Raw genomic sequence first — 24,207 nt, forward strand, 5'->3', positions numbered from 1 at the left:
GTTAGAGCAAATTTACTATCTCATTTTGTTACATCAAGAAAAGGACTCATATACTGTTCGTGAAATAGTTTCACATTCCTACAGGAATCATGCTGGTGCTCAAAGTTTAGAACACTTTAGACAGCGGATTTTCAGATTTAACATTTGTACTGTTAAGGCAAGCTAGAAACACAGTATTTCAAAATTATTTTAAAATTTCTTTTGAAGTACATTATAGTAAATAAGTATTTGGATTTAAGTGTTCTTACATACTCAAATAATAAAAGCAATCTCTAGACCACAACAGCATTTTGTACAGTAAGATTTTATTTGAATAATATTTACAAAATAAATACAATTTTAATCACTAAGTTCTTCTTCATCACTGAAATATGTGCTTTTCTTTATCCTTGGTCGTCTGGAATCATCGGAGGCTGAGGGACCCCCTGGACTGGCTCTCCATCTGTTTTGCTCCTCTTCAATCTTGGCTTGCTGTAATATTCAGAAGCAGACAAAACCAGTTATGTATGGCACATCATGCTAATTCAATGGAATTACCATGAGAAGACCGGAACACAAACCATTTCCACCCTCCTAGGTCATACCGACAAATCCCAATCGTGGTCCTACTCAAAATTATCATAAGGAAATCTCCCAGTCCCATCCCTACCCCTGCTCCGCTACCCCCAAGATGTGTTGAACAAGATATGATGGAAGGATGATTTTGAACTTCTGAGCCTTCTGCCTCTACTTCCATAATGCTGGGGCTGCAACCCCAGCCCAGGATTATGCCGTGCTCGGATAAAACCCAGAGCATTGTGCATGTTAGCAACCAACCCTAGCCATTTTTGTTTTCCGGTTTGTTTTGACACAGGGTTTCACTATGCAGCTTATGTTGGCCTGGAACTTGTTAAGTAGTTCAGGCGGTGTGAACTCATGATCTTCTACCTCAGCCTTCTCAGGTGAGAATACAAGTACGAAATATGATCATTAGCTCGATCCTGGGCAATTTCTAAAGATTCTTTCTAGGTAAGCTAAAGACATTTTTAATCAAACTGCTGTTTTGATTTAAACAATAATTTTACCCAGGCTGGTCTTGAACTCCTGATCCTATCTCTACTTCATATGTGTTGGGATTACAGTTGTACTAACACAGCCAGCTAATCCATTGGTTTTCAACCTGTGGGTTGTGACCCCTTCGGAGGTCATATATCAGATAATTCTGTCTGCATATCAGATATTTACATTATGATTCATAACTGTAGTAAAATTATAGCTATGAAGTAGTGATGTAATAATTTTATGATGGGGGTAACCACATGAGGACCTGTATTAAAGGGTTGCACCATTAGAAAGGTTGAGAACCACTGAGCTGATCCAATACTTCCACCACCTAATTTTGTAATTAAGACAGATTAATAATATACTAAAAGTATAGACTAAAATAATATACTAAAAGTATATTATTATATTATGGGATCTTACAGCCTAGAAAGAGAACTTTTCATTCAGATAAAGACCTAAGAATGCGTTACCTCAAATTTACTCAGTGAAAGGAAAACAGATTACATGATGATCAACACGGTGATGAAAGAATATAAACTTTAACATGACGTACACCACAGTGCCTTGTATTATTTATACATTTTAAAATTTATTTATTCAGTTTTTGAGACAGGGTTTCACTCTGTAGTCCAGGATAGGTTTAAACCCATCTTCCTGTCTACACTGCTAAGTGTCAAGTTCACAGGCATGGCCCTGTGAATACTTACTACAAAGTTTCTTCAGGCGGGTCTTGAATTCCTAGGCTCATATGGTTCACTGAGCTAGGTCCCCAGGCACCACTGATCCCTTGAGAACATCAATACCTGAAACGCTATGGCCTGACTGAGACTGTCCAGAGCCGGATCTTCTCCTTCTTCTTCACTCACTTCGACTTCCTCGCTAGGTCAGCAAAAGAAAAAAATTCAGCTACAGTCAGCTAACAGCAAAAAGGCAAAACCACACATCATCTTAGTGAGTATATGATACATACACCTCTTCTTCTGGTTCAGGAACTTTCTTCTTTTTCTTCTTTTCTTTCTTCTTGGGAGGCTCACGTTCTCCAAGCATGTTTTTAGGACAGGCATAACTTAAGTGTCCGCTTTCCTTTTGTTTCACATAAAAAAAAAAAAAAGAAAGAAAAAAAAGAAAAAGAATAAAGACGACAGCTGCTGTTATTGAAGGAACCTGCCCTGGCCCTGTGAATGAAAGGCTAGAATCCAGGAAACCATATTCTCATTGTGGGAACATAGGACCAGACGCGGTCCTTCCCAATAGAAGAGGCAGAGTGTGGGCTACTCTAAGGACTAGCATCTGCAGTGATAAACTAGGGAGCAAAGAAGTATTTTTCCTCAAAATATTAAATCTCAACTTTTGCCACACAAAAGAATTCTAAATTTAAATGGATCATCAAGTCTAATAAAAGCTTTACATTAGCTTGATAAAAGGGGATAAAATTATTTCTATTACCTTGTAAGATGTTGTTGACTATTCAGCTTTAAGAACAAGTGGAGGCTGGGGATACAGGTCAGGGGCAGAGCACCCGCATGGTGGGCACAGAGCCGGGGTTGAGTCCCAGCACCACGCTCGTTTCTTTTTCTTACATGCGTGGCTTGCATTATCATCCTATTTTGCTGAGTTGGATTATTATAAGGAGGTAGAATACTGCATTATAAAACATAGGCGCTCTGAGCTACAATCTATACATTAGCTTACTAAACTACATGAAATAGTATTGTTAACTTGTGGAGGAGAGACTGAGTCAATATTACAACAGAAAAAATTTTTTATTTTTTTTGGGGGGGATATTTGAGGTTTCTCTGTGTGATAGTCCTAGCTGTCCTAGAACTCACTTTGTAGACCAGGCTGGCCTCAAACTCACTGAGATCCACCTGCCTCTGCTTCCTGAGTGCTGGGATTAAGGGTACCACCACTGCCCAGTGGAAAAAAATTATTTGACAATGCCTTAAATAATCTGTACTCTGTATTTGGCATATGGCTGAATCCAAGAAGCACTATTTACTGTTAATTTACTATGGAGAGAATTCTACTGTGTTTTGGAATAACAGTACCAAAAGGTGTTAACTCGTATTATTAAAGAAAAAGATCCCTACTTAAAAATAGCTCTGGGAAAAATCAGGATATATAAATGCAAACAGATTTTTTTAAGGGGGAAAAATTAAAGAACTATACTATGTACAGAGGTGTGTTATGTATTTCCGTTGCTGCAGTGCCTGCCCTAGCATATACAAAGCACTGGGTTGGATTCCCCTGCCACATATAAAGCCCTTGTCTGTAGTCACCACAGGCTGGAAGTGGAGGAGGAGAAGAGCTTTAAAGCCATCTTCTGCTACATAACATGTTTAAGGCTAGCCTGTGTTAGAGGCACTGTTTTTAAATTAATAAAAAGTACTAACCCTGGTTTGGCGGCACATAACTCTGACTCCGGCACAGGCAGGCACATCTTTCTGAGTTTGAGGCCAGCCTCCCAGTGAGTTCCAGATCAGCTGAGTTTATATAATGTGACAAGGCAAATAAACAAAAGGCCCCCAACAATAAATAATGAGACTATACAAAGTATGACAGTAACAAATCTGTCTCAATCAATAAAATCAAAGGGAATATTTGACTCTCAAATTATTTAGCCTTTCTCAGATGATCTGTATTAGCTATAAACATGGAGAGTAAGGATATTCTTACACAAACAAACAGATCAAACAAAGAGAGAGTTTCTTTATGGCCTACGCTAGCCAAGAATTCAGCATGTAGCTCAAGATAACCCTGAGTTCGAGGTCCTTCTACCTGAGCCTCCTGACTGCTGGGACTACAGGTTTGTGCTGCTATGCTCAGTCAGCACTGTTCTTTTTACAAACATAACTTAGGACTCTAGAACCCTTTCAAAACAATCTTTTAACAGGATTTAAACGACTAAATTAGTAAGTACTCATTCTACATTTACTTCCTTTCTACTTATCCACCTACCTGTCTACAATGCATCTTTTCTTGGCCAACAGGGTAAGGAGTGGCAGCTGGAGGGAGGAGGTGATTGAATGAAAATGGCCAACATAGGCTCATGTATTTGAATACTTGGTCCCCAGGTGGTGGAACTGTTTGGAAAGGATTAGAAGGTGTGGCTTTATTGGAGATGTATCACTAGGGGTGGGCTTTGAGGTTTCCAAAGACTGGTACCAATCTCAGTGTGTCCCCTTGTTGTTTCCTGTCTGTGGATCTTCTATGAGCGCTCAGCAACTGCTCTAGGGCCATTCCTGCTTGTCTACTATTGTGCTCCTGCCAGGATGGTGATGGACTCCTAAACCTCTGGAAATGTAAGTCTGAAACAAACCCTTCTTGATATAAATTGCATTGATCACTGTTTTATCACAGCAACAGAGAAGTAACTAAGGTGTCAAGCTATTTCAAGTGTCTTCCCTGATCCCTTGTAGCTAAGACAATGTCTTACAGAAATTATCCCTCTCTCTCTCAAGTAATACTCTGCAGTCAGCGTTTAAGTATTTTATATCACCACTTTTAGGAATTGACAGCTATGAGACTCAGATTGAAATTCTCTCGGTACTAAAAAGGTGTGGTGCAGCACACCTATATAGCTTTGGCTACTTAAAAGGTTAGGATGGGAGAGCAATCACTCCAGGCCATGAGTTTACTACTAAGCTTGGGAACATCATACAATCCTGTCCCAACAACAATTAAAAGAGGAGTTCAATCTGTTATCTTAGAGTATGGTCATACAATCACATTGATAGTGAACTCTGATGCTTAAACACTCATGGCAACAACAATAAAATACATGCAATATCCAATTAACAGAAATTATTAGTTGCTTAAAATCTTTCAAGACATTAAAAAAATCATTAGCTTTTTTTTTTTTTGGCTTTTGTGACAGGATTTTTCTGTGTAGCCCTGGCTGACCTGGAACTCAGTCTGTAGACCAGACTGGCCTTGAATTTACAGAGATTCTCCTGCCTTTACCTCCCAAGTGCTGGGATTAAAGGTGTATGCCACCTGTATTTTTAGAAAACAACTTCGAAGATTCAGAAACTGGTAAAATTATTTTATATTATCTACCCTGGGTATTTTTATTCTCTCCCTCTCTCTTTTTGCTTTGTGATACTGAGGATTGAACCATAATCTTTTAGCAGGCCAGGCAATCTCCCTGCCACTCATCTCTGCCGAGGGTCCCACCCCAAGTATCTTTAGATACTATTATTTTACGTTTTATATATTATTATGTGGTGGACACGCATTTGCCACAGTCTGAGTGTGGAGGTCAGAGGACAACTTTGCGGACTAGGTTCTCTTCCACCTTTACATGGGTTCCTAGGATCGAACTCAGGTCATTAGGCATGCATGGCGAACACCTTTACCCACAGAGTCATTTCAGTAATGTTTACGCAGATGAGTTTATGTTGGTGTTCAGGCATCTGTACTGACCTGTCCTTGAGGTCCTGACAGGACACCGCCTCAGCTGCAGCCACTGTGCACATTCACTATGTTCCCTTTTCTTCCTGCTTCTCTGACTATCTGTCTTTTCTCTCCTACTGTTCCTGTCTCCAGAGGCTGGTCTCCCCTTTCCCCTGCCCCCTTTTCCCATTTTCTCCCAATAGAAAAATCCCTCCACCTGAGCTCTGCTGCATGGTGTCTTTCTCTCACACGCTGCTTTTTAAAAAATGACAACAATTTACACTCTCCAAGTCAAGTTGCTTTCATAATCTGGGTTTAGCCAGGCAGAAATTTTGGTGAGGAGTTTGGGGTTCAGCTCAGACAGTAGAGTGCTTGTGTGGCATGCAGAACACCTTGGTAACTCATAAACTAGAAGTGGTGGGACATGCTTGTAATGCCAGCATCTTAAATTCACGGTCACCCTCTGCTGCATGGGGAGTGTGTGCCAGTCTGTGCTACATTAGACCTATCTCAAACAAACTGAAAACAATCTCAACAAAAATGAAACTGTGGTGAGGCTGGGGAGATAACACGGCAGGTAAGAGGGCTTTAGCTGAAAGTTACTAGCTTAGCGCCAAGTTCAGAGACTCTTGTTTAAAGGGAGTAAGTGACACATCAGGCAGGATGTTTGGAGTCCTATATCCTTCACCCCCCAGAGTCTCCCTTTCCGTGAACACCCGCCTCCCCTGCAGGCACCACTAAAAGACTAATATGAAGATCACTTTCTACAGAAAAGTTACTGAATTTTAGGTTTACTTACCCCACACTCATAACACTTAGATTTATCAAAGTAGTTTCGCCGTCGGATGAACTCAGCTGCTCTTCCATTATCAATAGCAATGCTTGCCTTTATCACTCTACCAAATAACTAAATCAGAAAAATGTAAATACAGAAGATGTAGTTCACCAAGACTTAGTTATCAGAAACTGTCTCCTCAATTCTTGTTGTAATAAATGTGATAGATTCTATGCCATAATTTTCCCTTTAGAGTCTTCCAATGTTTTGATAACCCAGTACAATGCTGACATTGTTTTCCTAAAGGTAGCCACTCCTGAATTACAGATATTAATCAGACCTGATGATCTCCTGCAGCCCCACTGCTCTTGGTTTAGATGAACACATACACTTTTGGGTTACAACCTTGATGAAAAGAATGGCTTACCTGTTTGTTATTTATTGCTCTGGTGCAGTTTAAGGCAGAGTCTTTATCCAAAAACAAAATAAATGCAACACCTTTACTCTTCCTCGTGTCTTTGTCTTTCATTATAGTAACCCTTAAAGCACAAAGAATCAGTTAAAAATAAGACAAAAACTTGTAACTACTCAGGAAACTCACGATGATTTTTTTTTAAATCAGGTTAAATAATAAACCATTTGAAAAGAGAAAAAAAAATCATGATTAGTAGTAGAGGCTTGTGATCCTAACACTTGGCAGAGGGAAGTGGAAGGAACAGGAGTTCAGGGTCATTCTTGGCTAGAGAGCTTTAGGCTAGCCTAGGCTAGGAGATCCTGTCTAAGGAAAAACGATTTAAATCATCCAGTTTCTCAAAGTCCTGAGGGATGAAGGAGAATGGAAATGACAAAATGACACTGACAATACAGAAGCGTACCGCTAGAATTGGGAGCTATCAGAGCTTGAAAGGGTCTAGTTGAGAGACAGGCTGATGCAATTGTTACATCATTATCAACTATATATCAAAATGCCTATCCTCTTCCCTTGCAAAACCAAAAACACAAGCTGAGGCATTCTCTTGTACATAGAGAGCAAAATGATTTACTATTTTTCTTAAGTTTTAGATCCAAGTGTCTTCATTTCAAACAATTTCCAGCTTACTGGTCCTTAGCTCTTCCTCAGTGCCCCAGGCTATAGGGGTTGCTAACCACACATCATTTAGTGTAATTTAGAAGAACAATGCTTGAATCTGTCATGGTGGCACATGCTTAGAGTGCCAGGGCAGGAAGACTTTACCAAGCTGAAGGCTTGTATATAGTGAGAGGTAATGAGACACTGTCCTTTTGTTTATTCATTTGAGATTTTTATTTTATGTGCATGGGTATTTTGCCTTCATGTATGTCTGTGTTCTATGTATGTGTACTGCCTGAGTGTCAGGTGCTCTGGGAACTGGAATTACAGCCAACTGTTAGTTGCCAAGTAGGTGCTGGGAATCAAACCTGGGTACTCTGGAAGAACACTCAGTGTTCCTGATGGCTGAGCCTTTTCTCCAGCCTGAGGCTGTAGCAAATTCTTTTTGTTGTCCACCAGCTCACAAATAACAAGGTAACTTATTAAATATGAAAGCTTGGCCTTTAGCTTAGGTTTGTCTCAACTAGCTCTTATAACTTAAATTAACCCATTTATATTAATCTACATTCTGCCACATGACACTACCTCTCTTCCATCTTGTACCTCCTTTTTCTTCTCCACGTCTGGCTGGCAACCCCGCCTTTCTTCCCAGAGTTCTCTCTCTGCCCGTAAGTCCCACCTATCCCTCTTTTGTAGATATTAGCCATTTAGCTTTTTATTGCACCAACTACAGCAACACATCTTCACACAGCGTACAAATATTCTGTAACAACTTATAAAAACAGTGTGTACACATACATGTATATATTCAAACAGTCAAGGGAGTGCACGCTACAGAGCAAGTGGAAACACTAAAGACAGGTACATGTGGATAAGGTAACAGTGCTTTGTTGTACAAACATGAGTGAATTCCCAGCACTCACATAAAGGCTGGGCATGGCAGTCTTGGTGAGCAGAAACTGGTATATCCTAGGAGCTCACTGGGAAGCCTAGCAAAAGCAGTTAACCTCAGGTTTAGTGAGAGGTCCTGAGCTGAGAGAGGAAGTGAAGAGTGGTAGATCCAGGACACCTGAGGTCCTTCTGTCTTCTCTATGTGCACATGTCAAGGTGTGCACACAAGAACAAAAGGGAGGGCATGCTAGTTGTACTAGATACTTTATTCTTATTTGCTTTCACCTTTCACTCCTTGCTTATTGAAATCTGCCTTATTTACAGGGTTTAAGATTCTGTTTCTATCCTAATATATACTATGGAAATTCCTTCTCCTTTCTACTAATTAGGTTCTCCTTCATTCATCTATTTAATATAGATAATGCCTTGACTCATCTATTTTAATGCAAATCTTTTAATGCTACCATTGTAACCTGTTTATTTTGCCCATTACGTTGGAACAAAAACACATACATGTTTCCTAAAAAAGTACATCTACATGGTTGTTCATTTGAATACTCAGCCACTGTTATATTCAGGCTTGGGCAATGAACACTATAGAAAAAAAAAGTAATGCACCCCCAGGGAAAGGAAAGTTTAGTAATGGAGACACTGTAAACCAGTTACAATAGGGGCCACACTTATAGATCTCTTCTCTGGTAACAGGAAAAAAATATCATAGCAAGGACTTCAAAACAAAACAAGCAAATCTATAATGACTTCTGAGTTCCCAGCATGCAGAACGAGGTAGAGTACTACTGTTTTCAGATGTAGGATAAGTGTGAGGGGCTCATTCTTGCGTACACTGTGAAGCAGACACTATTCTGAAACACGGAGGCCATCCCATCACATTCTTCTTGCACACCCAGTCCTTATATACACCAAACATAACTGATTTAACTCCCAAATGCTCTCTCAAGGAAGAACAGACAGACAGTCTTTCCTTGTGACCATTTTGTTCCAGGTTTCTTCCATGGTGTAGTTACAGATTTAAGTCTAACTATCTCAATTTGCTCTCATTCCTCGATTAGCTGAGAATAACATCAAACTGGTCTACAGAGGGAATTATATTTACTTGGAGCTAATGAGGATTGGTAGTCCAGTAAAACAGATTCAAATAGTCTTGAAGATGTGCTCCAAGGATTTATAAAATAGTGCTATAGTTGCGGCTTTAAAACTACAAATGGGTTTGAAATCACAGCACTTCTTAGGAGTTACGACTGCTCAGTACTGGTCTCTAGGTAGTTTGGGGGCCAGCCCATCACACAAAGGTCAACAGAGGTTAAGAATGTTTCAAGGAGGGGGCTGGAGAGATGGCTCAGTGGTTAAGAGCATTGCCTGCTCTTCCAAAGGTCCTGAGTTCAATTCCTGGCAACCACATGGTGGCTCACAACCATCTGTAATGAGGTCTGGTGCCCTCTTCTGGCCTGCAGGCATACACACAGACAGAATATTGTATACATAATAAATAAATAAATTTTTTTTTTAAAAAAAAGAATGTTTCAAGGATTAACTCATGGGGTGGGAGGCATGTCTACAGCCAGTTCAAAGGTTTGGCTGTAGAGATATCTGACACCATTTTCACAGTGGTTTGACACCACCACGAGTACTGAGTCAATGTTACTCCAGTGTAATTTCCCCCCCCTTCACATTTCCAACTAATCAAGAACAAGCTCTGAAACCTTCACGGAGCTCAGAGTTTAGGAGTACTCTTAGTAAGTCTGAGGCCCTGAGATCAGTTCTCAGCAATATTAAGACAATGCTATTAAACTATTACATATTTATAATACATAAAGTCATTTATGATATGAAAACTGTCAGGTGTTTATGTACATGGAAAAATAACTGAACTTTACATAAAAATGTTAACAGTAGTATTTTTATTTAATCAAGTATCTTGTAACATAACTACTTACTTCACAACTTTGCCATACTTGGAAAATATCTGAAACAAAAGATCACAGAATAATTTATAATTTAAAATATTACCAAAATTAAATATTCTGATTGTACACACTGACCAGATTCTTCACTATATTTTATGAAAAATTTCAGCCTTCAGTAACCATTAGATCATGACTTAGGGGCCACCTTGGGCAACACAGCAAAACCCTGAATCAACAATCAAACAAACCATTTTCTAAGTTACTAGAATAATATAGTTACTGGAATTAAAGGTAATCTACTTCAAGTTCCTAAGCTCCCCGTAGGAAGTGGACGGAGAGAAGAAACCATCTACATGTCTAGATCTATGGCATAACACACTAGGTAGCAGCTGAATTCCTGATCTATGGGACTATCAACCCCAGCAGAGCTCGAGCTAAGCCTGTACTGCGGAATAGCACAGTACCAATGACTTAAACAATGTTTAAAGACAGACAGAGCTCTGATTAAATACATGACCAAAAGCTTCCTATAATAAAAAAAAGCATCTCCAGCTAGGAGTGTTATAAATGCATATAATCCTAGTATTCAGAAGATCGAAGCAAGAAGACCATGAGTTTGAGGCAAGCCCAGGCTACAGAGCAAGACCTTGTTGGCAAAGATAACAAAAACAAAGCAAGGATCTTTTTATTTCTACAGGTGTGGTCCTTGTCCCATCATTAGTATAACAGTGGGACTTTCTTTCCTTGTACTTCTCCACACATCCTAACAAACTTTCCCATTTCGATAGTCTCAGCATCATTAATAGTTGACATTATTTAATGCTTAGAAATAATATTCCTAAGAAAAGGCCTCTAGACTTATTGTGGAGCCAGCCATGATAAGCTAAATAGAAACAGACCACCCAAAGGAAGTTCTTTACTTCCAACCATTATCACCTTCCAGAGTAGAACTCAGCCATCGATAACCTTAATGGAGGCCTGAGTCTCAGTAGTTTACCCTGAAGCCATACCTGGTTGCAGAAAGAACCATAAACTAAGATTACTTGAGCACCACCCAAGAACAGATCATCCAAAGGAAATGCCTAAAGTTCCAACCTTTGTAGATAGGATCACCTGCCAGCACACTTACCAGGACACCCTAGACAAATGTCAGCCAATCAGGGGTGCTGAGCCTTAGAAATCCCTCACCCCCACCTTTACCACTATAAAAACCCAACCCTAACTGAGCTCGCGGCTCTCCAGTTATTGCAATATGTTGGACACACAGAGAGACAGGGTTTGCAAACTTGTATAAAATAAAGGCTCTTTGGTTTTATATACGGGACTCGGTCTCCTTGTTGGCTTTTGGGGGACTTTGCAGATCTGGGCATAACACTTATCGCATACAGTTTGGTAATGAAATGTTGAGTTCTGGGTCTTAATGAAAGCAACACTAAATTCCAAGGCCAGCAGCTTCTGTGTAATTGTAACTTTCTAATGGGTTCTCATTTCAGAGTGAAGCTACAGAGATTGCCTTAATCAGGCCTGTACAGCAAGGGGAGAGTAAGTTTACTTATACTACCCCTCCTTGTGGAAATGATTGTGCTCTAGACACCTGTACAACTACTTCCTGCTGCTTCATAGCTTTATTCAAAAGTCACCTTTTGTTTGTTTGTGATGGGGTCTTCTGCATCCCAAGCTTGCCTCAAAGTCCCCATGTAGCTGAGGATGACATGGACTTACAATATTCATCTTCCAAATACTGGAATCATAGGTATCCATCATCAATCAACGCCCAGTTTATGTGGTGCCAGGGATCCCACACAGGGCTTTGTGCATTCAGGGCAAGCATTCTTCCAAACCCCTTACACTCCCAGCCACCAGTTATGGTTATTTCTTAGCACCCAGTCTAAGATTTCCCCTCCGAGGAAAATTTGGTATCCCTCTTTACTGCTCTCATTTGTGAGATGGGGTCTAAATTGCCCAGTCTGGCCTCCTGCCTCAGCTTCCCATGTGCTGGGATTACAGGAATGTGTAACTATGCTAGGCAAGTGGTCCAGCTTGGTTTTTGTTTGAGATAGCATACTATAGTTTCAGCTAGCCTTGAACTCACGATCTCTTGCCTCAGCTTTCAGACTGTCAGGATCAGAGGCACACATCATCATCTAGCTGTTTATAAAGCACATATTATTTTCTTTATATAAAATCAGTAGTGGTGCACGCCTTTAAGCACTTTGGAGACAGAAGCAGGTTGATCTCTGAGTTCAAAGCCAGCCTGATCTACAAATCGAGTTCCAGGACAGCCAGGCTATACAGAGAAAGCCTGTCTTGAAAAAACAAACGAAAAAACAAACAAACAAAAAAAGCAGGGTAAATTCTTTACGGAAGTTAAAATTTCAAATTATTTTTTATGAAAATTTACAGGAGATATCTACCAAGAATTTTCCAGAGAGCAGTAATTTGCTTAAACTACAGTCTCTCTCTCTCTGGATTTTCAAATCAGGGTTTCTCTAGTTTTTGGTACTGTCTTGGAACTAGCTCCTGTAGACCAGGCTGGTCTTGAACTCACCGAGAATCGCCTGCCTCCCTGGGATTAAAGGAGCGCCACACCACTGCCTGGCTTCTAAATTTTTTTTCTTTTCTTTTTTTGATTCAGTTTTTCTCTTAAAGAGAAAATTCATTAGTTAGATACTGATAGTAAAACTTACCCTGTATAAATCATTGTTCGTCAGGGAGAAGGGCAAGTTGGATACATAAACCGTGCTCTTACTTGGAGCCAAGCCACCACTCATTTCTAAAACGGAAAACAAACCATCAGGACTCTCATTCCAAATAAAACCAAACGCTGGCAATCACTGATTTCATTAAGGCAGCACTCCACAGCCTCCATTCAAGTAGAGATTAGAGTAGGTTCTGTGGGGGTGAGGTGTGAATTACCATAATCCTTTTCAAGCAGCGGATGTTTGCTGCACTGCGGTTGGAGAGGGGTTTAAAGAGCTGGAGAAGCCAAAACGTTATTTTTTACGTCTTTTTGGGGTAAAAACAAAAAGATGTTTTCCAAGTACACACTATCTATAGATTTCCCGCCCACCTCTGAAAGAGATACCTGCCAATCCTGCCTTTTTGTTCTAGGTTCCCCCCCCCCCCCCCGCAAGGATTTCTCTGTAGAGCTTTGGAGCCTGTCCAGGAACTAGCTCTTGTAGACCGGACTGGCCTTGAACTCACAGAGATCCTCCTGCCTCTGCCTCCCGAGTGCTGGGATTAAAGGCGTGCGCCACCACCACCCGATTTGTTCTTAGTTTTTTTTTAACTCCTCAACCTCCTGCACCTGTAAAATACATGGATTACAGGTATAGGCCACCAAGCCAGTCTCATTTTTGACAACTTTGGATACTTGTTTTATTTCCTTATTATTTTTCTCCTGAGTAATTTTCTGCTGGAAATTTAGCTTCATATCTTGATAAAGATCTTTAGCTTTTTAAATTTTGTGCCTAACCAATTTATGAAGTGACATTATTTTATTAAGTGAATTACGTGTTTTGAATGGACATTAACCTGTATATTTATAAGACTGCTCAGTAATCAATTCACCGACTTGCAACTCTTCAAATAACCAGGGGAAATTACATTCAGCCTAAACCAATTCAATATTTTGATTTAAAAAGCGCAGGTGTCGGCAGGATTCACGAGTACCTGGAATAACAATGTAACTTCCCTAAGAATGATAATGGTCCCATTAACCGGAAGAGAGCTTAGGCCCGGCACGGGGGTGGGGTGGGGTATTTAAAAAGCCTCAGGTAGCCAACCTCTGCAGGTCACTTCTCAAGTTTCTCAGGTAGAAAGGCGATGTGGGTTGGACGTCCCCGGGTCCGGGTCCGCGGAGGCCGCGGGGGTCGCGGGTGTCGCGGGGGCCACAGGGGTCGTGGGGCCTCGCCGTCGCTGCTTACCTTCAGTGCAGCGGCCCTGAGTGGAGGCTGCGAGCCCGCGGCGGCCTCACCCCCAGCTCCTCTCTGCGTGGCGAGCATCCACGTCCAGAGCGCCGAGCAGCGCCCCTCCGGTCCCACGGAGAGCGCGGAGCAGCGCCCCTCCGGATCCACCGAGAGTGCGGAGCAGCGCCCCTCCAGTCCCACGGAGAGCACGGAGCAGGGCCCCTCCGGATCCACCGAGAGCGCGGAGCAGCGCCCCTCCGGTCCCACCGATTGCGCGGAGCAGCACCCCTCTGGTCACCCCGAGAGCGCGGAGCAGAGCCCCTCCGGTCACCCCGAAAGCGCCGAGCAGCGCCCCTCCCGTAACACCGACACCGCGGCGGACGCGGGCCCGGGCTCGGCGCGCCCGCTGACGTCAGTGCTTGCGCCGGAAGTTCCTTCGAGGAGAGCGGACGTCTGCCTTCGCGGGTTTCTGCCGCTGCTGCGGAACGGAGGTGAGCGAGTCGCTCTCCCCAGAGGCGCGAGGGGCGCATGCGGCGGGAGGGTTGCCGGGCGGGCGTTTCCTGCCGCGTCGGAGGTGTGCATTCTGCGCTCGTGGTGGAACCTGGAGAGACCCAGTGGATTTGGGCGGAAAACAAAGTCTTGAGTGTGAGACACAGGTTCGGCTTCTTATTGGCAGTTTAATGTGCAAAAACGAATACGAAGCTAGGTAACTTGAGTGGCTCGAGGTCAGTCAGGAAGTCTGTGGTATTTATGTTTGGACATACCCGGCTCCTTACTAGGCACTTTGAGAGACTGAAAAAGTGCAAAAATAGCCCATTTACTGTTGAGAATCTCAGTGTGGCCGGGGAGACAAAGCCAGCGTGGGGAGAGTTGGATTCACAGAGTGACCCATTCTTGAGTACTGGCATGGACAGATGTCGAGCTTCTTGGTTCCTTTCCGCTCTCTCTCCCCTCCTCCCGTAAATACGGAATGGGCACGCGCTGATTATTCCTTAAGAGGTCGTCCTAGGCCGTTCATTTTTACAGAGAAATCAGGAAATAATGCATGGTAGTTTATACTTAACTTCTACCCAGCAGCACACCCAGACCAGGCCTGTAACTACCCCCTGGGAACCTGCGTGTCAGCAGCCCGAAGCCCAGAGCCGGTCCTGAAGCCTGCACAATCAATCCTGACTGAAGCGGAGGGACGAAGTGCAATCCACCCAGGGCGCAGCAGAGTTTTGAGAGGCACTAATGCCTTGGCGTCCACCAAGGGACCACTGGCAAACTTGTGGCCAGCCAAAACTACCATGCTTCCCATCCCGGTTGTGCTTGGTTATCGCCCACGATGTAAGCCCCTTTTCTATGCGTTATTTCACCTCCATGCTGTTTTGTGCTTCCTCTCCCTTGATTTGGGGTATCACCGCTTTTTCAGTTCACCCCCGAGGACACTGTGCTCCGTGCAATCGATTTTGTCCGCTTACCAAACTCACATATTTAAGCCTTGCTTTGAGATTGTCTTTCATTTTCAACCTTAGGTGTAGCTTTCGCCTTTAAATTAGCTTGTTTTCTAACACCTGTGTTCTAAGATTGGCTGTTACTCCGTCGATACCTGATTGATTGCATTTTCTTAAAATTCTTTTTTTATCCCCTATCTTCAATATCTTGCTTCCTTTTGGGTCCTCTGATTTATAGGCCCACTTCTCTCTCGTTCCAGTAATATAAGTCCCATTCTTATCTTTTTTTTCACCTCTAAGCAGGGACTCTCAGTGTGGCCCAAACTGGCCTGGAAGTGGTGAGCCTCTTCTGCCTAAGTCCTCCCGAGTTCTGATTACTGCCCTTTCTCAAGCTTAGCAGTGCTCTATTTCTGAGTAGTCCCCTCCCTAACTTCCTAGAGTTAGTTAGGGTTCTTTAAGTGTTGTTTATTTCCCTCCTACCATGAGTCAGTTGGTTTCTTAATTGTTTGTATCTTTTGTCTTTACAATGATGTTAAACTCTGAGGGAGGCTGTGTTTGTCTTGCTTATCTCTGGAATGCAGCTTTCTGTCGTTTTAAGGGTTAATGAATATGTAAGCAGCAGGAATTGGCTGCCTGCTACTTAGCTATAACAAATGGATGATTTGTGAGGTGTGATCTCGGTCATCCAATTTGTTCAAGAAACAGTTCAAATTTTTTTTTTTTGTATATTTGGGAGTGGTGGCTGGTCTCAAATTCAGCCTGCTTCTGCCTCCCAATTGTTTGAAGGTGTTCAAATGCTATTAATAACAACAAGAACAAACCTTCAACAACTACAAACCCTATACCTCAGAAACCAGGTTTCTGGATTTCTTTGTGTAGCCCTAGCTATTCTGGAACTCACTCTGTAGATCCAGCTGCCTCTGCCTCTGCCTCCTGCGGTCTGGGATTAAAGGCATGCACTACCACACGTGGTTTGTATCTCAGCTTTTAAGTGTTTTTCCGATAAAAGTCACGTTGCCTATCGATTACTAATTTGGGATCTCTTTTGGGTGTTGGAGAGGACTGGTGATGTAAGAATAACAGATTTATTTATTTATTTTGGTTTTTCGAGACGATTTCTCTGTAGCTTTGAAGCCTGTCCTGTCACTTGCTCTGTATAGACCAGGCTGGCCTCGAACGTGCGGAGATCCACCTGCCTTGTCTCCCAAGAGCTGGGATTAAAGCTGTGTGCCACTACCACCCGGACAATCTTTGGCTCTTAATTGTAGATACTGACTTGATCTGTTTTATCATCGTTGGCATTATACCAGATTTTAGTTCGGGTATATAAAGTCACATTACAGAATAAATCAGATAACAGCATAGTATTTAAAACTGACGGGATAGTGGTTGCGTACAACTTTAATCCCAGCCTTCAGAGGTAGGCAGATCTTTTCTGAATTTGAGGCCAGACTGCTCTATTGAATGAGTTCCAGGACAGCCAGGGCCACACAGAGAAACCTTGTTTTTAAAAAACAACGACGACGAATCAACAAAATTGTCTTTTCCTGTGTGCCAAATATTACTAATAACACTGATCAAAACTAGAGGTCAGACCTGTTAGAAATCAGAAGTCGACAGGCCATAGAGGTATAATGGAATCTTACGTTTTTATCTTACTAGTCAGAAAGGGAAATTGGAGTCATTCTGATACTATTCTTTTTATTTTAACTTTTTGCCTTTTAATTACATTTTATTTGTGTGTATGAGGAAGTCAAAAGACAGTTTAGAAAAGTTAGTTTGCTCTATTGTATGAGTCTTGGGAGAATTGAACTCAGGTAGCAAGTGCCTTTGATGGCTGAGATATCTCTAATATTTTTAGGAATAAAATATGAAGTAAAGCAATATTTTAAAAAACAGTATTTGCCTCAGCTGCTGGTGGTGCATGCCTTTAATCCCAGCACTCGGGAGACAGAAGCAGATAGATCTGTTCCAGGACAGCTAGGACTATCCAGAGAGACCTTGCTTTGAAAGAGTACAAAAAAAGAAACAACAACCCTAACTAAGATGACAATATACATTGCATGTAAATCATCCCACACTTGAGGTGATTAGTATTGTGAAGGAAGCAAGGCTGCAGGATCTGGTTGAGTGAATTAAAATATTTAGGTAAGAGCTGAGGAAGTTACAGAGATGTCTGGAGCCAACACAAATGCCTACTGCTCATTCAAGATATGAGTTTAAATGGGACTTTTCATTAGCTCTGGCTGAATATCAAAATAGCTAGTGGAGAATAAAAAAAATGTAAGAGAAAAAACTTGAAGATGGAAAAGGAACTGTCTGGATTATAATGCAGTTACCCTGTTGCCTAACCTACAGGACAATCAGTTTGAATAACATGGAAAAAGAATTGTATCATTTTGACTTAGATTAAAACTATGTTTGGTTGGGCACAAGGTCATTAACTGTGAGTTGGTTTTCTCAAATTCCTGTAACTTTCAGTCACAGTGCCAGTTCTCTGTTGAAATTGCACAGGACTAGGAATCCCTCAGTGGAGTGCTTTAAGGAGAGGTTTGTTTCCTTCTGCACTTGACTCATGGACAGTATTACTTAGACACTATTGATTATTGCATAAGAGTGAGATTCTTATATTTTGGGATCAACTTATTGGCATGCTTCTTTTTTTAATACTTTATTTTGTTTCATGTGCATTGGTGTTTTGCCTCCATGTATATATGGGTGAGGGTGTCAGGTCCTCTGGAACTTGAGTCGCAGACAGTTGTGAGCCGCCATGTGGAAGCTGGGATTTGAAACCAGTCAGTACTTTTTGACCACCGAGCCGTCTATCTCTGCAGCTCCTTGTTGGCACACTTTGAAAGGAAGTTTGCACTTTCCACATTGAATTCAAATTCTGTTCTCAGCTTTATTGTGACACAGAGAATTATTCTGGAATACTTTTAAAAATTAAGAAAAAATTTGTGTGTGTTTTTTCCAGATGCTCTTGGGTATGCAAAGGCCAGAGGAGTGTGTTTTCTTTCTTTTTTTTTAAAGATTTATTTATTAATTATGTATATGGCATCTGCCTGCATGTATCCCTGAAGGCTAGAAGTAGGCACCTGATCTTATTACAGATGGTTGTGAGCCACCATGTGGTTGCTGGGAATTGAACTCAGAACCTGGAAGAACAGTCAGTGCTCTTAACCCCTGAGCCCCAAGTGTGTTGTTTTCTATCACACTCCAGCTTGTAAGATAGGTCCCCTGCTGAACCTGTCCGCTCAGTTACTGGTGCTGTATGTGCGAGTGAGTCATATTGGGCTTTTATGTGAGTGGTAGGATTTAAACGCCTCATGCTTGAGTGAAAAGAGCTTTTAACCATGGAACCATCTCTTTCGGCCTAAAGTTCTTTTGCGACTCCAGTAATGGGAGGAGACTGTTTAGTGTCAGGAGTCAGTGTAGTTGATGGGTTGTGGGATGGATTGATTTCCAAAACCTGGATAATGTCATAAGCAACACATGCCACTAATCAAAATCAAAAGATTACTGTACTTAGGAATGCTCCTTGAATGACTTTGAAAATGTTGGTAGTATTTGTTTTTTTTTTTTAAATATTTATTTATTTATTTATTTATTATGTATACAATATTCTGTCTGTGTTTATGCCTGCAGGCCAGAAGAGGGCACCAGACCCCATTACAGATGGTTGTGAGCCACCATGTGGTTGCTGGGAATTGAACTCAGGACCTTTGGAAGAGCAGGCAATGCTCTTAACCTCTGAGCCATCTCTCCAGCCCCTGTTGGTAGTATTTGAATTGAAAGAATTTTAGCATGTTTTCTACAGTACATTTATCATTTTTTTTTTTTTGCCTGTTCCCTTTTGTGATAATTTAATTCAAGGTCCAGCTTGGCCAAGGGATGTAGTAGAGTGACAGAATGCTAGCCTGCATGAAATAGTGGTGTCAACCCGAAGTTACCCTAAGGCCATGAGCCAGCTTGCTTAGAGATTCCTCTTTTTATAGTTCACTGTCCTGTGATTCTCAGAGTGCTTCTGATATGTGAGGTAATCTATCTTCCAAACTGATAGGCAGAAAATTCCAAACTGGATCAGAAACAACCTGAAAATATGGTTTCCATTCTGCAATCTGGTAGTGTGTCACCCCCTGGAATGTCTGTGCTGCCCCTAACAGAGCCCAGTCTTTGTAGGAGAGCACTCTGCTGACCTTTGAGTTTCAGGTGAACACACCCCATACTCCCACTCAGTCTTAGTTAGGGTGCTCTGATGAAAAGCATGACCAAAAGCAAAGTTGGGGAGGAAAGGGTTTATTTAGCTTAAACTTCTTCATCACTGAAGGAAGTCAGGACAGGAACTCAGATTGGGAAGGAAACAGGAAGCAGCAGCTGATGCAGAGGCCATGGAGGAATGCTTCTTACTGGTTTGCTCATCATGGCTTGCCTAGCCTGCTTTCTTATAGAACCAGGAAGAGCCACCTGCGTCATGTGGATGTCATCACCCACAATGGACTGAGGCATTCCCCATCAATCACTATCACTAATTAAAATGCCTTATAGCTGGATCTTATGGAGGCATTTTCTCAATTGAGGATCTCTCAGAGTATTGTGTCAGATTGAACAGCTTTCATTACAGGTTCTCCTCCCCTTTTTTTTCCATTTTACATTATTGTACTTAATTTTTTGTTAAGGACCTCATATAGTCTAGGCTGAACCTAGAACTGGGTTTTTTTGTTTGTTAGTTAGTTTGGTTGGTTGGTTATTTGAGACAGGGTTTCTCTGTGTAGCCCTAGGTGTTCCGGAACTCACCCTCTAGACCAGGATGCCTTCAACTCCAGAGATTCACCTGCCTGTGCCTCCTGAGTGCTGGGAAAGTCGTGTGCCACCATCAGCTGGCTCTTGATCAGATTTTTATATGATATATTCAGCACATTTTTATTGATTACTGATGGTTCGGGTGGTGTACTCCAGTTCCTCATTTGGGGTGTTGTGGGAAGAGGATCAGCAGTTTAAGGCCAGAGACAAACCAGAGGGCTGGTGAGGTGACATAGTCAGCAAAGACTGGGACCCTGAGGTTCTGGTGCCCCTATGATAGACAGAACTGACTCCTGCAGATTATCTTCTGACTTCCACACATTCTGTGGGATGCATGGGCGTCCCAAATTATCTCAGCTGTCCCTCAAGATCTATAGGACAGAAATTAATCCTGCCTGAGTCTCTCATTTAGATACTGGGAGAAATGAACTGGGTAAGGCCCTGGTTGTCTGTAGAGACTGGGAGACTAGATGTATTATATGATCTAAAACGGAGGCAACCTTATGAGATCATTTCCTTACCCCCTGAGATCCATCAGGCACTCACTGAATTTGTCAATGAGCTCCATCAGGCTTCTTTGGCAATATATAATCCTAATATTCCAGTCCAAGGGTGAATATTATTAGGGAAAAAGACTATGCTGGCTGCCCTTGTTCAGCAGTCACAACCATTAGAATGAGTACACAACACCCTGGGGAGGGGCACTCCCGGAGTATACTCTCTAGTCGATCAAATAGCTGATATGATCAGAAAGATCAGGGACATGTCCCTCCGACATTATGGAAAAGATTTCTCTAAATTAATAATTCCATCCAAAATTAAGGATTTAGAATGGGCTGCTAGACATTGTTCTCGATTGAGCCTCGCCCTGGAGGGATTTCTGGGGACCCTTGACACCCACTTTGAGGAGACCCGGTTAGTGAAGCTATATCAAGAACTACACTGGAGAGTCCCCTTAGTCTTTTCTTCTAGTCCCCTGCCCTGAGCATTTACTGTTTGCACAGATGGTGGGAAGAATGGGACCACCTTTGTAGTTTTCCCTGCAGGGGGGACCAAGACAAAGATTACCAAAATTCTTCCTTGTGGAGGATCTGCTCAATATAAGGAAATGATGGCCGTATATATTGTCCTACAGGAGGTTCCAAAAACCTGCAACCTCTATTCACACAGCTCTTTGTGGTGAACCTACTGCCACACTTACCCTATGCCTATATCAGATTGGATGCTAATCCTATTTCTGCCTTGATGATACAACTTGTATTGCTCTTAGAAGGTAGAAAAAACCCATATATATTCAACATCTCAGAGGACACCAAAACCTCCCTGGCCTCATTTCCCAAGGGAATGCTGCTGTGGATGATGCACTTCAGGGGCCTGTCTCATAGAGGTCTCAACTCTGCCCATATAAAATTCTACCCGAATGCATGACTTAACTCATGTCAACTGGAGAGGACTCAGATACCTATACCCCCAGATCCCTGCAACAGAATTAAAGAGAATTGTTCATAAATGTAAGACTTGCCAACAGTTTCTCCACACCCCCCAGGGGTGAACCCAAGAGGGTTAGGACCCAATGTCATCTGGCAAACAGATGTAACACATTACTTTCTGTTTGGCAAATTAAAATATGTGTTTGTGACCATAGACACATACTCTAAGGCGTGCTCGACTACCACCCACTCAGAGAAACCATGCCAGAAACCACTTCTTACAATATTTTGCTATGTTGGGACTATCACAACAGGTCAAGACCGAGTAAAACGTTAAAAGAATTCTTCCAGAGATGGAAAATATCCCATACTACTGGGATCTCATACAACCTTCAGGGTCAAGCAATTGTCAAAAGACATCACCAATATCTCAAAGAGGTTCTTATAAAACAAAAAGGGGGAGAAGTCTCCCCCATCTACAACTGCAAAAGGCATTTACCATCAATATTTTAAATTTTCAAAAATCAGATGAGCAATATATTCCAGAAACATTGGGGATCCCTACCAATGAGGCCCTGCCTAAAGGTTAGGTGGAAGGATCCTCTCTAACCAATGGAGGGGCCCAGATCCCTTGTGGACACAGGGCCAAGGATATGGATGTGTCTTCCCAAACAGAAGGGAAACGCCTATATGCCTACCCATTCTTAACTTAAAATTTCTCCCCTCCCCTCAGGACAATGGGGAAGACCAAGATGAACAAGCAAGAAAGAAAGAGATTATGTGGACAACCCTTAAATTCAAATACAAGAAAAGAAAAATCACCACTGCCCAAGGGAGACTGACCCTTGAGGAGAGTGTTGCCTGTTTATCTATTTCAGATAGCCCTCCTGGCGATAATCGTGTTAATTCCTCTTAACATCAAGGTCCAGGCAGCAAACCCCCACCAACCACAGAAGATAACATGGATCCTCGAGTGCTGGCACTGGAGAGATCCTAAACCAGACCTCTCAGTTGATGTTTCGGGGATGGAAGGGAGACCTGAATGCGAAGCTCTTGGGGGTGCACCCTACCCTAGGCATCTTGCCCTAATGAGCCTGGGTGTTCTCATGTCTTTAGGAGACATGTCCTCCTACAGACACCTGTTTATGTATGTCCAGGAAGCAGCCTGGCTGTCTCTACTATCAGAAACTGCGGGCAGCTCCTGATTACTATTGTTCTTCCTGGGGATGTGAGCATAATTAGAAAAGATAGAGACTGCATCACATTATTTACAAAAGTCTTTGGATTCCTCAGCAAGGGTAGCCTTACAAAATAGGAGAGGCTTGGACTTGCTGTTTGTGGAACAGGGAGGAATTTGCAGGGTGCTTGGGGAAGAATGTTACTTCTGTGTGGACCATTCCAGTATAGTTACAAGAACCCTAGATGAGTTAAGAAAAGATAGTGATTCATTTAAGTCAAGGACCTCCTATGAGACCTGGTTTAGTTGGTCCCCATGGCCTACCATACTCACCTTTTCTCTAATTGGGCCGATGGCTATTTGTTTATTGATCTTTTTTTTGGTCCATGCATTCTCCAAAGGCTGAAACAAGCATTCCAAAAACAGATACAACAGGTACAATGTACTCATGGCCCTTCGAGTACATTATGAGAGGCTCGATACATCTTACCCCATGGATGAACTCTCAGTTTGAGGGTGTCCAGGCAGAAACTCCTGATAGGGTTGGCCCTGACCTATACTCGCTCCCTGGTGGGATATTCTGGCTTGGTGACCAGGGTAGGGGGTGGGATATAAAACAAAATGGGGAGATGTTGGGCCCAAATTATCTCAGGTCCTGTACCTCGAGGCCTATAGGACAGAGAAGAGTCTGGCTCGATTTGAGTGAGGATGAGAGAGCAGAAATGAGGTAGACACCCCTCTAGCCAGAGGGAGGGTTTGGCTGTCTCACTGGCTAGAGGTACCCCCACATCACGCGGTGTCACTTAACCTGTATAAGCTGACGCTCCCTATTGCGTCTCTCTGTCCTGCGTCCTGGGGCTGTGGAATGAGTGGGTAGAGCACTCACCTTTCCCTGGGGAATAAGGAGGCCTAGCAACTGTGGCTGGGGGAATAAGGAGGCTCAGGAAGCCTAGCAACATAAGAAGGCTCAAGAAGCCTTGCACCTCTTGCCCGACACATGATGTACACATTTACAAGTAAATTAATACAAAATTAAAGACATTGGAGCATTGCATGCTGGGATATACCTGTAATCCCAGTCTTTCCAAGCCAGCTTTGGCTGCATAGTGAATTTGAGGCCAGCCTTAACTGGAGTAGCCATACTGGCCTGCTTTCCAAACGATTCATTAAATGGTATCTTTATTCTAGTTTTTCAAACTTAGGCAATGAAGAAACTGTATGTGGTTTATGGCTCTTACTCAGCATGCTGGTGGAAGTTTTTCTTGAGCTTGTAAATAACGTTTAAAATGGAAAGAATGCAGGGCTTCATATATTCATGTGCATGAATTGTTTAAATCTCCAGTAGGAGGACTCATTG

At 42.3% G+C, this 24,207-nt stretch overlaps 2 protein-coding genes across 14 annotated transcripts in view; one reads left to right on the forward strand and one right to left on the reverse strand.

Annotated features, from left to right (window-relative positions):
* Nucleotides 1–288: 288 nt before the first annotated feature.
* Nucleotides 289–14,411, reverse strand: Zcrb1 (zinc finger CCHC-type and RNA binding motif containing 1). Of its 2 annotated transcripts, none has more exons than XR_007234175.3 (8): nt 14,026–14,411; nt 12,787–12,872; nt 10,130–10,158; nt 6,642–6,753; nt 6,239–6,346; nt 2,015–2,127; nt 1,752–1,923; nt 289–471 (listed from the first exon to the last, which is right to left on the reverse strand). XR_007234175.3 is itself a non-coding variant. In XM_048444796.3 (8 exons), the coding sequence occupies exons 2-8, from the start codon at nt 12,868–12,870 to the stop codon at nt 340–342; spliced, it is 654 nt and encodes a 217-aa protein (XP_048300753.1). In that variant the 5' UTR covers nt 12,871–12,872; nt 14,026–14,408; the 3' UTR covers nt 289–339. The 2 variants fall into 2 exon arrangements, 1 of the variants encoding a protein (XP_048300753.1); XM_048444796.3 differs by having other exon boundaries at nt 1,848–1,923; nt 14,026–14,408.
* Nucleotides 14,412–14,419: 8 nt separating this feature from the next.
* The window catches only part of Pphln1 (periphilin 1), an 86,723-nt gene continuing 76,935 nt past the window's right edge, over nt 14,420–24,207 (forward strand). For 3 of the 12 annotated variants that reach the window (XM_087899196.1, XM_087899199.1, XM_087899200.1), the window contains exon 1: nt 15,085–15,336. In XM_087899196.1, the coding sequence (XP_087755322.1) occupies nt 15,297–15,336 (40 nt within the window). In that variant the 5' untranslated portion in view covers nt 15,085–15,296. The other 9 variants (XM_048444787.3, XM_048444792.3, XM_048444786.3 and 6 more) reach the window with 7 other exon arrangements.

The sequence above is a fragment of the Myodes glareolus genome, chromosome 19 (assembly GCF_982192425.1).
Source record: "Myodes glareolus chromosome 19, mMyoGla1.1, whole genome shotgun sequence".
Taxonomy (NCBI): domain Eukaryota; kingdom Metazoa; phylum Chordata; class Mammalia; order Rodentia; family Cricetidae; genus Myodes; species Myodes glareolus.